Genomic DNA, 16,808 nt, shown 5'->3' with positions numbered 1-16,808 from the left:
ATTGTCATTGTGAGTGTACTGTTGCTTCTACTTGCTCACAGTGAATTCAGTGCCTTTAAGCATTGAACTGCATGAAGAAAGCTTATGTTTCTTTGGAAGATACCAGGAATTTCTTTGAAATTTTGGAAGTTGTATTCTTTTGCTATGGAATACTTTTAAGGAGCTGTTTGACTTATTTGTGTTTTGTTTTCTCCAAATCTCCAGATCTGTGATTTCTCCAGTGATTTTTCTAATGACTTTTACAATTTTGGTTAAAAGAAAATTCTTTCCAAGGTTTCCTTAACGTATTCATATTTTTTATAAATGATAAAAATACATACATGATAAAAGATGTGAAAGAATATATGAATACTCTTCTACTAATTTTATTAAATTTAAGGTTAAATATTCTATCTTGGATTTTATTTTTAATTTTTTTATATTTCAAAGGTTTGCCTGGTATTTTGAACAGGGAGTCATGGTTAGAGATGGGGAAACAATTATTTGACAAAACTGCTAAATGGCTGAACTGCTTTAATTGATTATGCAGATTTATGTCTTTCATTCAACACGTATAACATCTTTCAGCTGCAAATTTGATGGTATCTGTAAATATTAATAAATCAACTTCAAACATAATTTTGAAGTTGGCAAATATTAACAAGGGAAATTGGGTCCTGGTGAGACTGACTTGTAAAATTTACTCATTAAATCAATACAGAGCCTGAAATATTCTTTGATTTAATTCTTTAGTTGCTAGTTCACATTGTATCTAATCTAGATCTAATGAAAGATGGTAGTTAATAATACTCTGATTGAGTGATTGATCTTCGTGGATAATCCGTGATTAGCTAAATAACAAGTAGAAAATGTGATATTTTAAAAGAAAACATCAGATTCCTTCTCACTGTCATGATAAAGAGTAAATCAAGAGGAAGTTGTTCCTACAGAATGTGAAATTAAAGGGAATTTTTTTTTTTATTTTTTTCTTTCAATCAGTTACTGATTTCACTGACTGCTGGAATAGTGGGATTACAGGTTAACCTCCAACCTCCATGATGCAGTTGTGTTTACTTCCTGCTGTCACAGAGAGGGTAAGCTGTTCTTCATATGTATTACAGAGTTAGGATTTTTTAAAATGTACCCCTGTTTATGTGACCCATAAAATGCATTGTACATTTGCATGTTATGCCTTTTATAATAATTTTTTACACACCAAAAGATGTAAAAGTTCTTTTATTTCATGGAATCACATCATAGCTGGCTTTGGAAAGTTTCTTTGGGGATCTTCTAGTCCAACACTATTGATCAAAGTAGGGTTGGTTGGATTGCATTGCTTGGGTCTTTGCCCAGCCTCCAGGGATGGAGATCCACTGACACTTTTTGCTGCATTTTCACCAGTGTGACTGTGTGATGTACTAAATACAAGGAATTTAATCCAGTGTAACATATTGTATAAAGTAAGCTATCATGGGAACTTTTAATAATGAACTGTTTTTTTTGATAATGAAGAATAAATAACTAGCAATTGTCCTGCAGTTTTATTTTTCTGTATATATTGAATGAAAGTTTTCTGCTTTCTACTATTTCAAAAATTTTGCATCAAACATTTGCATTTATTATAACCACTTTTTTTTTTTTTTTTTTCCTGAGGAATCATTTTCATTAACATCTGATTGATTGATTGATGTGAAACTTCCTAAATATGTGGGTTTTGGTTTTGTGTTTTTTTGTTTTTGTTGGTTTAGGCTTAATTTTTGTTTTGTATTTGCTTTTGTCTTAATGGTGGATATTTAGACTTGTGGAGGATAAAAATCCAGAAATCACCTGAGTAATTTGTACCATTTTGAACAGCAAGGAGATAATATAAAGGAACATAATAAAATATAAGTAATATTAGAAATTCTTTTGGGTTGAAAGAACTAAGACCTTGTTCAGTGCTTCAAAGATTATTATTCTTGATAAGAGCTCAGGTATTTGTGGTAGTTAGGGATTGCTGATTGAGGAGGAGGAAGCTTATAGGAAATAATTGCATACATTCCTTAAGTACTTTCCTACATGATTGAACTTAGACTTGTGGGGGAAATTGCACTTATTATTCTCTCAGCTTCAGTTTTTCCTGCTACACACCACCTTATGGACTTGAAAAAAGCAGTAGCCACCTTGGTTTGGTGATTTCTGTCATCTTCACTGATTGTCAGTCATTTTGGGGAATTTATTGATGCTACTTTGGTTGCAAATGCAGCAACTCGAGCTTTTGACCATCTCTCAATTTGTATTCTACCTGTGCTCATCCTGTTGATTTATTTTGGTTGCATCAGTAAATACCGACTTCCTAAAACAAAAATGAATTTGGCACAAGATTACTAATTGGTCATTTTGAGTATTTGTCTATTTATTTCACTGCCTTCTGTTTTGAAGATTTTTTAATTTCAAATTTTTGCAAAGTTTTTTTCAGGTATAAAATGCTATGCAGTTAAATTGAAAATAGTTTCTGTGCTGCTCAGCTGAGCATTTATATCAAATACACGCTGTAAGCTTCAAAATAATACCAGAATCTTCCCCTACATTCCCTGCTTTGAATGTTTTTTTTTTTTTTTTTTTTTGTATTACAATGTGTATTCTGCTAAAGCTTCCAAATGAATCTTCAGATGACTCTTCTCAAGTTGATCTTGCTTTAATACTTGCAGTTTTAATTCCTCAAGTCCTAGCAATTTACCTTCTTCATAATCTCTGTAAGTCTGAAAAATCATCAGCCTTCTTCACTCAGTGACAGAACCTCTTCAGTGAAATTTCAGGAGGGATAAATCACATTGTGTCTTTCTCCAAAGCTTGTTCTGGCTGGTTAAGGTTTTGTTTTCTGACCAAATATGTGGGCCTGTAGCTTTCACACAGTTAAGGAAGTCCCTCAATATCATCTCTTCCTTCTCAAATGTTTAATTTGAGAATAATCTGCAGATTGTATCAGATGCATGGACTGTATTTATTTGTGTGCAATTATGAAGGACTGTATGAAGAGAATATCACCCAAATTGCTCAGTGTAGTTATAAAATTAGAGTTTTACAGAAAGAAACAGTAGTAAAGGAGTTGTGAATGTACGAGTAAACAGCGAGCAAGTCTAATGATTGTGCCTACTTATGGCCTCTGATACATGTGAATAGAAGTTAAGAAAAAAGAAATAAATTTCTACAATAATTAAGTATATATGTGGAATACTGTGAACTTCATGTTCTTATTCCAGAAAAAAAGGGGAACTAGATAGTTTTTATGGGGGAAAAAAAATATAACTAAAACAGTGAGCTTGACTAGGAAACTAAATGAACTTCATTTTGGATACTTTTAGAACACAAACATTAATACATGCTCTGTGAATGGGTTTCTGTTCTCTGGTAGAAGAAAACAATAGATATAATTTGTATGTTAATAAAGGTAATTAAAAAGTTATAGATGAATGAAATGCTTTCCAAATTTTTTCCAATCACGATTCTAAAAATGTTTGCAACTAAATGGGAAAAGGTCTCCTGGGACTGATATATGTGAATGGCAGAATTAGAAATAATTACCAGTCCTGGCTTGATCAGAGTAGTGTGCAAAGCATGGGGACAAATTCCAAAGAAATGATGGTTAACGAAGTAGAAGTGGATAAAAATGGGAAACTAGATAAATTTCAACCTCAACATAGGTTTGTTATCAAAGATTTTTTGATCCATATTATTCTGGGTTTACTTACTAACTGTTTCAATTAAGTCAATTTTCCAATGAAACACAGTTGGGGAGATAATGTGTGTATATCCCCTTCAGCATTTCTTGGCACATGGAAAGTTCTATATTGAGTGAGAGAAATTGTGGATGAAAAATAGGATAATTTGTTGGAAAAGGAAGTTGCTGAAGGGATGAAGTGACAGGGACTTGTGCTGCAAGGAAGAGTATCAGCCTGGAGGAGAGACCCCATTAGTGCAGTGGATTACATGTGTTATTCATCTTGGCTGTTTTCAGTAGTGACAATGTCACAAAAATATAATAGTTTATAATGAAATATAGGTCATAAAACAGAGGAGGGTTCCTGTGGTGTCAGCAAAACGTACAGGAATTTTTTACTTGGGACACTGCAGTGGTCGAATGGGACAAATGTAATAAATAGTTAAAAGGATGAAAAATAAGAATTTCTGTATATAAAATAGGAACTTATAAATTTGAAGAGAGATAGTTGCAAAAAGGCTTGAGTGTATTATGTCCTTGTAAAATACTTGTGGACTGCCAGAGCAATGTGGCCATGAAAGGAGAATTCCTGTTTTGGGATACATCACTGTAGGCAGGTCCAAGAGAGAAAAGCAAGTATTCTATAACACAGCAATGCCTTGTGTTACATGCAGAATTCTGATCCAATTAATGTGTAAGTCTTCATAACGAATGCATTGCATACACCGTGAATAATATTTGTAAGGTTTGCTTATTTTTATCAAACACTACAGAAGGATTTACTTGTTACTTTTGTCCTTTGATCCTTAGTTTTATTTTAATATCCTAAAAGGATTATTTCCTTAGGCTCTAATCCTTTGTCAGAGGCTGTGCCATCACATTGTACTTAAATAGGAACTGGAATCAGAAAGTTGGTTTTAATTTTCATTTTTATGAGAGCACAACAGGCTAACATTATTTAGAGTAGAATGCCTTCCTAAGAAGATAATTTTTGTTAGTAAAATCTTAAAAATACAAAATCTTAAAAATACTAATTTAAATTTACTTTTTAGTGAAACTAACAGTGTTGTGAGATTTCAGTCTAAGTTGTATATCTGGTGTAACATGCTTTTTGAGTGTTTCACATTTAGTGGTAAGTAATTGTGATAACTCTTGGAGTGGAATGAATTTCATGTTTCGTACATTGTACAATTTCAGGTGATGTACATGCCTTAAATATAGTGCTGTATATGTTAGATATATTGATGTGTGTGCTTTACTTCATGAGTATTTTTTTCTTTTTCAACTTACACAAGGTACACTTTGTTTGACTGAATCTAGGCCAGTAGGTAGTTGAGCCAAAAGTAGACTTGCTTAGTTTGCTTTGAATTTAATCTAAAATAACTTGAAACTGTACATTGCCAAGAAAAATCATAATGCTATTCTGGGGCTGTAATTCTGTAGGAAGCAAAAATACACAAGGAGAAAATATACACTGCGTCATTGAATTTACTGTTGAAAGCATGTTTGATATACTGCATTAAAAAGAACCTTATTTAAGTCATAGAAGATGTCCTTCAATTTGAAATTATGTAGTATTGGGCTATTAAATTTTCTAATTCTTAAGTACCTTTTAAAGCTTTCAAATAACTTGAAGGTTTTATGGGAGTAAGATGAAGAAAGGTAGTACTTCTTTTTGGTTTTGATTAATCATTTTTCCTATAGCATAATAACTTTGACATGGATGCACATTATTTCTCATTAAGATATTGGTGCTGTACTTCAGTCTCTTTTTTTACTTATCATTTTAATCAAGTCTCTTTAGTATTTAATTTAGTCATCTTCACTTAGTCATTCAGTGCATTCCATTGCATTGAAGCAATATTATTTTTTAACCAAATTTTTCCTGTTAATTTGGCAATGAAACATTTTCACATTCTTAGTCAGCTGTGGCTTACATGTGTAGTATGCACAATTTGATTTCCTAATTAAGGCTTGAAGTAGACCCTTATTTTTAGGTAAATATTCTATCTCCTTTTCATGGACTCTAAATTAAAGTTTGTGACAATAACTGCATTTTCTGTGCTATGAACTTACAATAAATAAATTTTAACTTGAGTTCCTTTCTCACAGTGTTATTTTTCATTCAGCTGATGCATTGAACATTATGTATTCTCAATGATTTATGGTAGCCACTACTTACAAGACCTATTTTATTTCATTAGATAATGCTGCACATTTTGTAGTGATATTTTATAATAGACCTACAAGATTAAATTAAACTTGAAAAATAGCTTACTGTACGTGATACTTTCAACTTAGCATTTGCTTTTAATGTTACTTCATTCTTATTCTACAAAACTTTTTCCTGATATTGGTTTGATGTCTTTAGTAACTGAAGTAACAAATCAATTTGTAAAGAGTGGTAGAGAACTTCTACTTTTAAAAACAAAAAGCATTAATTTTAATCAACATCAATGTGCTGTTTGTTTCTCATTATGTTGAGAAAATTTTATAGATATCTGTAGTCTGTTCATCTTCTCTCTTAGGGAGCCAGGAGATCTTTTAAATTTGTGTGTGGAAGGTCTTGGAATGTTAATGTGATACCAAATTTCTTTATTTCATGGCAGCTAAAAGTTATATCTTTACAAGCATACATTCAGGAATGACTGAAGGGTGCCAATTTCACTCTGGCATCTGCAGTCCCACACTGATACTGGAATTGAAGCTGGCTTTGATTTACTATACTGATGTAAGCTGCTTCTTGTACTAAGCTTTGCCTTTCCATCATGCCTTGCACCTGTGACTGGGCTTTCTGTGGTTGGTAGCTGGGCTCTTATAAATGGGAGATGATTTACCTGGGGGATCAGGTGGAAAAACCCTCTTAGCTGTGTGCAGCGATGAAATTTGTTAAGAAAATTAGCTGGAAAGATTGCTCTAGAACTGCTGGGGAGAATAGAGGAATACCTTCTTTTTCATTCCATATGTCTAGGGTAAACCTTTTCAAAGAGATAAGAGTTTTTTTTAACATTATTTTAGAGAGTAGCATTCTAAGAATGTAGTCAACCGTTCTCAGGAACCCCTAGAAAGGAAACAAGAACTAATCTAAAATTGAAGGGAAAAAAATAGCTAATTGCCAATATACTGTGTTTTGATGTGCTTATGCCCTGGAAAATACAAGGGTGTGGGTAAATCTAATCAAATGTAAGACAAGAAATCATGGTAAATCTCAGGGGATAACTAACTACTAAATTAAAACTCATGGCTTTCTCTGGTAAAATGAAAGTAACATAATATTCTTAGATAAAGGACCTCCACTATATAATCATAACATAAATTTATAATAATACTAATGACTGCTATTTAGATATTTTTCTGTCTTCTCCTTAATAAAATATATTTATTGCTACTGACTGCTCTGCCCCACCTTTTAGATTTGGTAGATTCTTATTTAGACATTCAGTGTCAGATGGTATTAATAACTATGTTATGATCCATGACAGGTTTGAATTGCTGCATTTGTGGGCTGCTGCTGAGGTTTGTTTTTTTTTCCTACTCAAGGCTCATACTTTCAGTCTTGAACTTAGTTTACAGTATGAAACCTCATAAACAGCTGTAGAAAATTTAAAAAGTATAAATATTGACTTATATATTACATCTTGGCTTTCTGTCAGGCAGATAGCTGTGGCATGTGTCTGCATGTGGAGATCTTTCAGAAACCTGAGACAAGCTATAAAAGTTGAACAGTTTTTAAAATGTGATGATTTTTCCTTTAATTTGATTTATGTAAAGATCTTGTGTGAACTTTGAAATAATGCATCACAGAATGATAGAATGGTTTGGTTGGAAGGAACCTTAAAGATCATCTAGTTCCAGCTCTCCTGCTATGAGCAGGGATGCCACTCCCTAGATCAGGTAGCTCAAAAACCCATTCAGCCAGGTTTTGAACTCTTCCAGGGATGGGGCATCCAGGCATACTAGATGTCTCATCCCTGGAATGTCAAGTACTTTGACAAAATGTCAAATACATTGACATTTTGCACTCCCAGAGGAGTATAAAATAAAAGAATTAATGTGAAAGCCGCATGACAGTACAAAGTGGATAGTCAAGTGTTGTTGGAACTCCTGTATAATTAGATAAACCACTTTTGAGATACAAGCTGCTTAATGTTTTTTTCAGAATGTTCTTCTTATTTGTTCAGCTGGTTTGGCATCTGCATTTTATATTTGACTCTACTGTGACCTAACTTATGAAAAGAACAATGACATCTTCAGATACTGATAGAAATCTGATAAAACCTGTGTAGACTTTGCTGTGTTTAGCCCAATGCTGAGCTGATATTTTGTAGAATTACTAATCAGAGCTAAAGCCCAATCCTAATGGGCCTCAAAGGTCATCTCCACACTGATGAACTGATTTTTTCCCCCCATTTTTTATTTTTTCCTCATTAAACATCTTGATGACCTCCAGTTCATTGCTATCAGAGTTTTTCACCTCATTTTTCACCTTGTTTTTCAAACACAAATATATCAAGCTGCATGAAGTGTCATGGATGCAGAGAGGTCCCTGGTGACTCTTTCCACTTAAACTGATTGCCTGATTTTACTGTACATTTCTTCTCTTCCATTGAGGTGAAGACTCACATGATGATCTTTCTTCTTCCATTCAGCTTAGGTTTTTTGGAAAACTTTGGGGACCCTGTTGAACGCCATTTGAAAATCTGCATTGACTAAATCAGTTATGTGACAATTAGAACGGGTTCTGTCTTGCCTGTGTGTTTGTTTACATCTTCAGAAGAACTTTAATAAATTTATGGGGCACAATTTGTCTTTCTAAAAGTATTGTTAGTACTTTTTTACTTTGATTACTTTCATCCTCGTGTCTGCAGTTTTATTTCATCTTATTATTTCTGCCAATATATTTTTTTTTTCCTGGCCTGTAATTGCAGGGTTCCCTGCTGTAGCCCTTAGAAATAATTCTGTTTACTTTTTAAATTTTGAATTCCTTTGCTACAGAGTTGTAATAAGTAGGAGGTTGCACAGCTCTGTTAATAATTATTGCGTTCTTTAACTTCTTTAGACCTGTTGGAAGAATAACCTCTGTTCCTGATGACTTGTCATAACAATTTTGTGGATTTTTGATTGTCTGATCTACTAACACTGCTGTTTGAGACAGACCAACGCTGCCTCTGATAAAGGAGACACCTGATTTGTGAGTCTGCTTAAGCTCATATTTTATGAAAAAGAGATTGGAAAAATAAAGTCAATATTTTGCTTGCAAAATGTTTTATAAACAATTGTGTCCCATCTTACTAGTCATAAGTGGATTGCCTCTTTTAAACATACCTCTCTTCTCAAAATAACTAGGGAAATTTTTCAGCATTTTCAGAGCTGTTGAAAACGCTAAGCATTTTCAAGGTTAGAGTTACTGTACCTGGAAGTGTGTGCTCCAGGCATATTTCCATAACTGGGTGAGTTGGGAAGTTATTGCAATTTGGGAAGATTTTGCTCTAGGCTTAAATGAGTTGTAACAGAATAAAATAACGAAATGAAATTAAAAAGGAGTTGAGGTGAAAGAAGGATCAAACAAAAGAATAATTTGGGAGAAGGTAGATATGGATGGTATGTCAGTGGATTTAGAGATTTGAAAAATTCAAGAAATGTGTTACTTTGAAAAGTGAATCAGAATGGCATATATATGCCCTTTAAAACAGGTGGAAATGTTGCATTGCTGGGAAAGAGGAAGAGAGGGGAGAAGTAGTTAAAGAAGACTCTGGACATGCTGTCAGTTAAAATTTGATCTAGATAGATGAGGAAATTTTTCCCCAATCAAATGATATTTTGCCAAGTAGAAAACGAGTTGATTTTGCGTTTTTTACAAATGACATGGTGGTTTTTTTTAATGAGAGAAGGTATTCTCTTTGGAGCATTTTTTTGCCTTTTTTTAAATAGTTTTAATAATAACTTGTCAAAATGGGTTTGATAGTTTTGAAATAGCAGAGAAGTGTTTCTAAAGTCATGCCTGATTTTTAAATACTTGCAAGTAGCAGAATATACTGTTAAAATACCCATAACTCATTTTTAGAGTGGCAGTCATGATAAAAAATGGAGAAGAAAGTTAATAAAAGTGAAAAAAATGCAGATGAATTTGTAATTAAATAAAAGCTATTTGTTGATAGTAAAGGAAAATGTTAAGCTTATCACAGAGTGACTTTTAAACTATTTTAATGTCTAAAATGACACATGAAATGGTAAATATTTCTCTTATAAAAAGCAATATTTCTTCTGGCCATTTCAAAACCAGGATTAATTGCATAATCTTTGTCATTCATTTGTGAATTCAGCATTATGTTCTGTGGAAAGTTAAAAGCTTTTTTCTTTGTGACAGAAAGTAATAACATTGTCTATTGTCGTTCTTGAATGTTAATGACAATACATTTAGCTTATTGCAGTCCACTATATTTTTACATATCAGAATTATAATTTCAGATTTATTTTTGTTTATTTCCACAGAATATAAATGAATAATGATGCAATATTAATGCTTTCCATGTACAGCCTTATAAGAATCTTCTTTAAGGAGTTGCAGTAAGACAAATACTGAAAAGAATTTTTCTCTGGTACAATGTGTTGAAGCAGAGGAACTGGAATTATCCACTTTTGTATAAGCTAAGAAAATGTTTGCTGTTTTGTGAGTGGAGGCAGCTCTGGAGTGAATTGAACTTCTGAAAATGCGGCCATGGACTGGTTCCTGGCGTTGGATTATGCTCATCCTCTTTGCTTGGGGAACTTTACTCTTTTATATTGGTGGGCACCTGGTACGAGACAGCGAGCACCCAGATCACTCCAGTCGGGAATTATCCAAGATCCTTGCTAAGCTTGAACGGTTAAAGCAGCAAAATGAAGACTTAAGGCGCATGGCAGAATCTCTCAGGTAGGATCTCAAAGTACTTAAAAGTGTTCAGAAAATGTTGGAAATATGAAATATCAGGGTTTAAGTTGTAAGGGTTGTTTGTGGGAGTTTTTGCAAAATTATATTTCACATTTAGATTTAGATACAAGTGTTTTAATCTCTGCTATAAGTAGCTGAAAAAATATTGCAAAACTTTTAAATAAATAATGTATATTTAGTTGTGGTCTAATGTAATCATTACTTAAGCATTGTTTAATGGTGTGGAAGTGTTACTGTCACAATAACTGAGTTCTCTAGGTGATTCACCCCCAATGCCAACTTCAAACAAGTGCAGTTATTATGACATTCATACAAATTAGAACATCTAGTTCTTTATGCTTCTGCATGCAGTAATTGGAAGAGCTCATTTTAAAATTGCTGAAAACATTTGTACAGCTTGTAGAAGATAAATGCTGACTCGCTGAAGATGATCTGCAATAGATTGCTGCATTATACAAATTCTTTTATCTAAGTTTTCTTCCTTGCCTTGCTGCTAAACTTGTAGAAATACTTGTAAAACAGTAGGATCATCTCCTTTTTTACAATTACAGTCATTGAAATATAACCCATTCAAATTACACAGTGACTAGAAGAGAGTAAATGATTTTACTGGTGGCAGGGTACTGTTTGCCTCTCGAGAAGGAGGCAGTAGAGACACAAGATGCTAAGTAGGGGCTAAACTGTATTTTAGGCAGTGATGATTTTTCTAAATTCCTTTCTATATTTCATTAACCTTATCTATATTCAGATACATATTACATTTTTGGTGGGCAGGTTTTAAATAGTAGCTCACACTGTTGATAATTTCCCATGATTTATAAAATTAAAACCATCAGTGTATATCTACTCTAAATATGCTACAGTATTTCAACAATCCTTCTCTGTGATTCTATTAATGCTGGAGTTAGATGCAAAACTGTTGACTGGACTCTGTTCAGCTTTTTTGTAAATATGTTGTTTAACAATATTTCTGAGACTTTTCCTCAGAGTGTTTGTCTATCATAACCACAGGAGAATCTGAAATTTTAGCATGAGGAAGCCTAAATGACTTTAAATACCAGTTCAAAAGCCACACATGTCCAGGTTCAGTAGTCAGGGCTCTCCAGGAGAGAGCCAGCTTGAGACTGGAAGATCATCAGGCATAGTTTTTTGCTGGAAGCAGTCTGAGATTAGTGAAGTACTGGATTTTGAGGGAAATTATGCATGACAATATAGGGCCTTCCCATTATTTTTCCTGTGCCAAATCCATGATACTGTTTACATAGAAACATCACAAATAGGTTTTAGATATATCCTAATCAACCTGTGTTTAAGTATGAAATCATAATGTGGGACAGAATTTCAGAATCTCATTTCTTTGTTTGCCATATAGAAAATAAAAATGTGTTGAAAATAGCTGGTAGCTTTAAAACTGCCCCATTTATAGTTTTGTAGCATTTTGTAAAATGAGGCATTTACCAGCAGTCCATGGATTGAGTATCTGTGTCCTGGAAGAGATCACTGCTACTGTGAGCATGCATTATAGAAACAAAATACCTCTTAACTTCAGAAATCCAATTAGATGGAAAAGATTACTTTTGCTCCAGTTTACATCTTAAAGTAACGACGAAATTTATTTTAGGCTTTACTGATCAATGACAGAAAGATTGAAACTATTATTTGAAAATTATTTAATTGCTAGAATTTTTTGTTTTTTACTGAAAACTCTAATTACTGATAGTGGCAGTTAAATCAGAGTGGATAAGACAACACTCTCTACATCAGTACAGCTCATAAAGGGCCTGAAGTAAAAACTCGGTTTTGCTGCCCTTTTCCACTAAGATTTTATATCTAGAGAACAAAGCAGCACATTTTGTGGTTAAAACAGTATGCAACAGGGCTAAAATAATGCCTGAAATTAGGAATATTCCAAATCAGAACTTAGTTATTTCTGGACGAGTTTATGCAAGAAATGAGAGTGCCTACCTGTAAAATTGGAACAATAAACAAACATTTCATTAACTAAACTAGTTAACTGTAGTAGTTAAAATACTTCGGCACTATTAAATAAAACTTTTGCATGAAAAAAACTCCAGGTTAACAGAATTTACCTTAGTGAGCAAAGAAGTTTCATGAATGTTAGAAAATTATCATAATGAATAATTATCCTATTAATAATAGCTAGTTAGGGCAGGCAGGAAGGGGCAGAAGGCAGGTATGGTTACAAGAATTAATAATTTAATAAAAGTGTAAATTGTTTTTTAATTTCCATTTTGAAGTTAGAGAAAATTTGTATTTCATCTTTAACTGTTAGCTAAAGTGGTAAAATGCATTTCAGTACATTTCAATTGTCTGGCCTTTCCTATTATGATGGGTTTCTGTGACTTCTCTGACTTCCCTATCACCTGATAAAAGTGTCAGTCTTCTGGGATGGTTGAAAACAGGAGCTGGACTGTGCTGTTTCCATCCATCTCTCTATAAATGCCAACATACAATGACAAGAAATGATCTTTCCACCCCGAGATTTGAATCCTTTGCTGCCAATTCATGTAGCAGTTCCTCATCCCCAAAGACAACAACAAAAAAGAAAATGTGCCTTATGAAACATACCTTAAGTGCATGCAAAACCAGCCATTCAAAACTTGACAAAGATCACATCTGTGAGAAAGCTTTATAAAATCTTGCTTAACCCTTTTTTGCTCTGTGATACTTAAATAATATCTGATTTTATAATTTTCTCCTCCTTGCTTCTTTTCACACAAAACTTGTCAGGAGTAGAATTAAGGTTTTAGGGCAGGGATAGATATTTTTTGGGGTTATTCTGGTTTATGTCCCACCCACTGCAAATATTTGTATGTTTTATTTAAAAACTATATTATGTTCTTATGAATTTATGATTTTTAAAATATTTTTAATTTGTTATCCATACTGGTTAAGAGTAGTTCATATTTTTGCAAGGATTTTTGGTGAGCACATTTTATGATACTTATTTTCTAAGATGTACCTTTGTAAGAATGCAAGTTGGAACAGTCCCATCTTTTTCAAAATGGCCTGAAATAAAAATAAATTCCTTTAGTAACTGAGTACACTTTTGTGGTGTACTTCTGATTGCTTGAAATTACATCAGGTACCACATAGTTTTTATGGTGTATTTAAAAAGCCTGAGGTGAGAAGTTGCTGTAGTTTTTCTTTTGCCAATATGATGCTTTGTAAAATCCTTGCTTGTGGGCTAGAAAGAGGCACAGCTGTATATTAATGATGAAGATGATAAATGGAATTAAAGGTGTTTTATGTTGTCTTAGTTTTAGAAATTTTGTGCATGGCTGTTGCAGTATAGTAAGTTTGGAGAGTTACTGTAGTCTGTATATGATTAGAAACAATATTGTGTGAGCAGATCTGGGTTGATTTTAGAAGTGGTCTAGATTTCATTAGTGCAAAATAGTAATACATCTGAGTTTTTTATAGGTTCATGTTTTATATTCTACATCCAGTATACCTGTAGAGCCCTTTCAAGGACAGTTATTACAGGTGTAGTAGGTGTCACAGCAAAACTGGAAATCTTTACTACAATTTTTGTAGTTACTTAAGGGAAACTTGAGAGGGAGTTAATAATCAAATCAAACTATTACATAATGTTGTTTCCTAAAACCAATAGTTTTGCCTAAAAGTTTAGCTTTCTAATAGGATTATGATATGACTGCTAAAGACTCCCTGTTGCATAAAGATGATACAAGGCTTTTAAAAATAGGAGAGCTTAAAATTATAACCTTAATAATGTGCCTTTTTCTTGGATGGAAGCTGTGTATGCCTTCATCCTTCTCCTAGGCTTTCTTTATTTTTGCAATACATGATTGCTTCATATTATTTGTATGCTTCTTTGTGTATTGCTGGGTGGTATAGTCAAATTTTATCTTTTAGGGTATTTTGATGGGAGATAAACCTGGCAGTTTAGGAACCAGTCATTTCAGAGTTCTCCTCAGGGAAGTGGAGAATCTTGTTAAATGGATTCATACTGTGTTCATGTTATGAATACATCACATCTGGACTATATTTGCTTCCTAGGGTCTTTTAAATATTGCATTTTGTAGAACCTGCAATTTTTTTGATAAATATGATAACCTGTTTCTTACTCTGAGTTAGGAGCGTGTGTTATAAAGCAGAACAGAGGTGGAAAAGGGCAAAATGACATCAAACACATAAAACCAAATACCAGTGTCTCTACACATTATTCGTAGAGCTCAGATTTTAATTTTGAAGCATCACTAGAGTTGCTTTAATGTAGCTTGTGCTGAGGCTGTTGGAGAATCCAAACTCAAGATCAATTAATCATAAGCAACTCTATTAAAGTATTTCTTTCAATTACTCTGGGTAGCTTTTGTGTCTGTTAAACCTGTAGGAAGCATTAAAGGGGCTTGGATAGAAAAATAGTTTTGAGTTTATAAAGATTTAAATACTAAGGTACAGTTTTCTACTTCATGTATTTAAAATATCTCAAGTTGAAGCTGAGGGTATTGCACAGGCCAGTGTGGGAAGAATGAAGATAATTGAACTAAATGGTGGCACCTCTGCTCTTTTCACTGTTTTTTTGTGCAATTCTGAGTTAAGGGTAGGAAGATGTGCAGTGGATATAAATCAGTACTGATCAGGGCTGTGATGATCTAAATTGATAAGGGATGCTTGCTCTTTATTTGCAGATAACATTGACTCTTTCAATTTTATTTACTGAGGAGGTTTTATCTGATAAGGATGAAGTGACAACCTGTATTCTTTTTGTTTGTGTGTCCTAGTGGTCATTAATAATTGAACATGGTTTGCTTCTTGAGGAAGAGAAAAAAGTGAAAGATGAAAAGGCAATCATAATGTGACTTTAGTTATAAACCTTCTAGCTTCATACAAAGAACTTGAATATAAATGAAAGAACAAGAAAGTATTTGAGTGTGAACTTGTGAAATCTTACTTTTTTTCTTTTGCTGATAAATTAGTGTAACCTTTTAGATATCTTGGAAATAGGAAAAGGTTAGAATGGTTTTTTATAATTTATGGGTTTTTAAAAACTATTTTTACAATTATTTTACACAGTATGGCAGTTCTTCTAGCTAAATTGAATGTCACTATGATTAATTTTTAAGGGATTCTTTTTGCCTTCAGAGATCCAGGCTAGAGATCATTGCTTTGTCATTGCCTCTGTCACCTGAAGGTGATGAGAAAGTGGCCTCAGTCATATGGATTATGTACACAGCATTATTTTTTAAAAATCTGAATTACTAACAAGGGACAAAGCAGAAACAGGTTGTCTCTACAATGTAATCTTTTTGATGTTTAAAGTTATACAGTAATATCTTTATTTGATGAGTTGATTATGGAAGAGATAATTTATATTTGCTATCAGATTGCAAACATCACACTTTGTAACTCTTGAGAATTGAAATAAACCTTGGTTTATTCGCTTGACTGACCATTTAAATGGATTATAATGGTGTTTATTTTGTGTTCATAACTTAATTTACAGTTTTACCATAGTAATAAGTGAAGGATAGTCTGTACTAGATGCTTACTGACATGTTTTTTTGTTACTGCTTAGAATCATCTACTTTAAACTCATTTCTCATATTTTAAGGATTAAAATAGTTGTCAGGACTTTAGTAAGAATTTTTTTTTGGTAAGAATTCCTAATAATTCTATTTGTAAATCATGCAATTTCTTTGTTTTCTGTATCCTAGGATTCCAGATGGTCCAAATGATCAGGGGCCAGCTGCAGGAAAGGTACATGCTTTAGAGGAGCAACTTCTAAAGGCCAAAGAACAGATAGAAAACTATAAGAAGCGGACAGGAGATGGTTGGTAGATAAGTTTTTTTTTTTTTACTTCTAAAACAAGTTTTGGTATTTCATATCACAGATGTATTGGCTTCTTAACAAGTAATTCAGCTACAAGTACTGATACTTTTATGCTTTTTTTTTACAGTAGAAGGCCTTGGAAAAGACCATGAAATACTGAGAAGGAGAATTGAAAATGGGGCTAAGGAACTTTGGTTTTTCCTCCAGAGTGAACTGAAGAAGTTGAAAACTCTAGAAGGAAGTGAATTGCAGACACGCATTGATGAATTTCTGTCTGATTTGGGTCATCAGGAAAGGTACTTGCAATAGTTGGTTCTGACCTTTAATTTAACTGTCATTATGTTCTGCAAAGATGTGTGGCAAGTATATTTTTCATTGTTGTC

General features: G+C 33.1%; 1 protein-coding gene across 2 annotated transcripts in view; it reads left to right on the top strand.

The window, feature by feature from the left end:
- The first annotated feature begins 978 nt into the window (after positions 1–978).
- FUT8 (fucosyltransferase 8) overlaps positions 979–16,808 on the top strand; it is a 57,673-nt gene continuing 41,843 nt past the window's right edge. Inside the window, exons 1-5 of one of the 2 annotated variants that reach the window (XM_056493144.1) lie at positions 979–1,073; positions 8,739–8,870; positions 10,172–10,592; positions 16,310–16,425; positions 16,553–16,721. In XM_056493144.1, coding sequence (XP_056349119.1) covers positions 10,390–10,592; positions 16,310–16,425; positions 16,553–16,721 — 488 coding nt within the window. In that variant the 5' untranslated portion in view covers positions 979–1,073; positions 8,739–8,870; positions 10,172–10,389. Of the gene's footprint in view, positions 1,074–8,738; positions 8,871–10,171; positions 10,593–16,309; positions 16,426–16,552; positions 16,722–16,808 lie in introns of those variants that run through there. The other variant, XM_056493145.1, reaches the window with a different exon arrangement.

This window comes from Oenanthe melanoleuca, chromosome 5 (genome assembly GCF_029582105.1).
Source record: "Oenanthe melanoleuca isolate GR-GAL-2019-014 chromosome 5, OMel1.0, whole genome shotgun sequence".
Classification (NCBI taxonomy): Eukaryota; Metazoa; Chordata; class Aves; order Passeriformes; family Muscicapidae; genus Oenanthe; species Oenanthe melanoleuca.
Note: the sequence above shows the minus strand (reverse complement) of the source record. Positions and strands in the feature narration are given on the sequence as shown.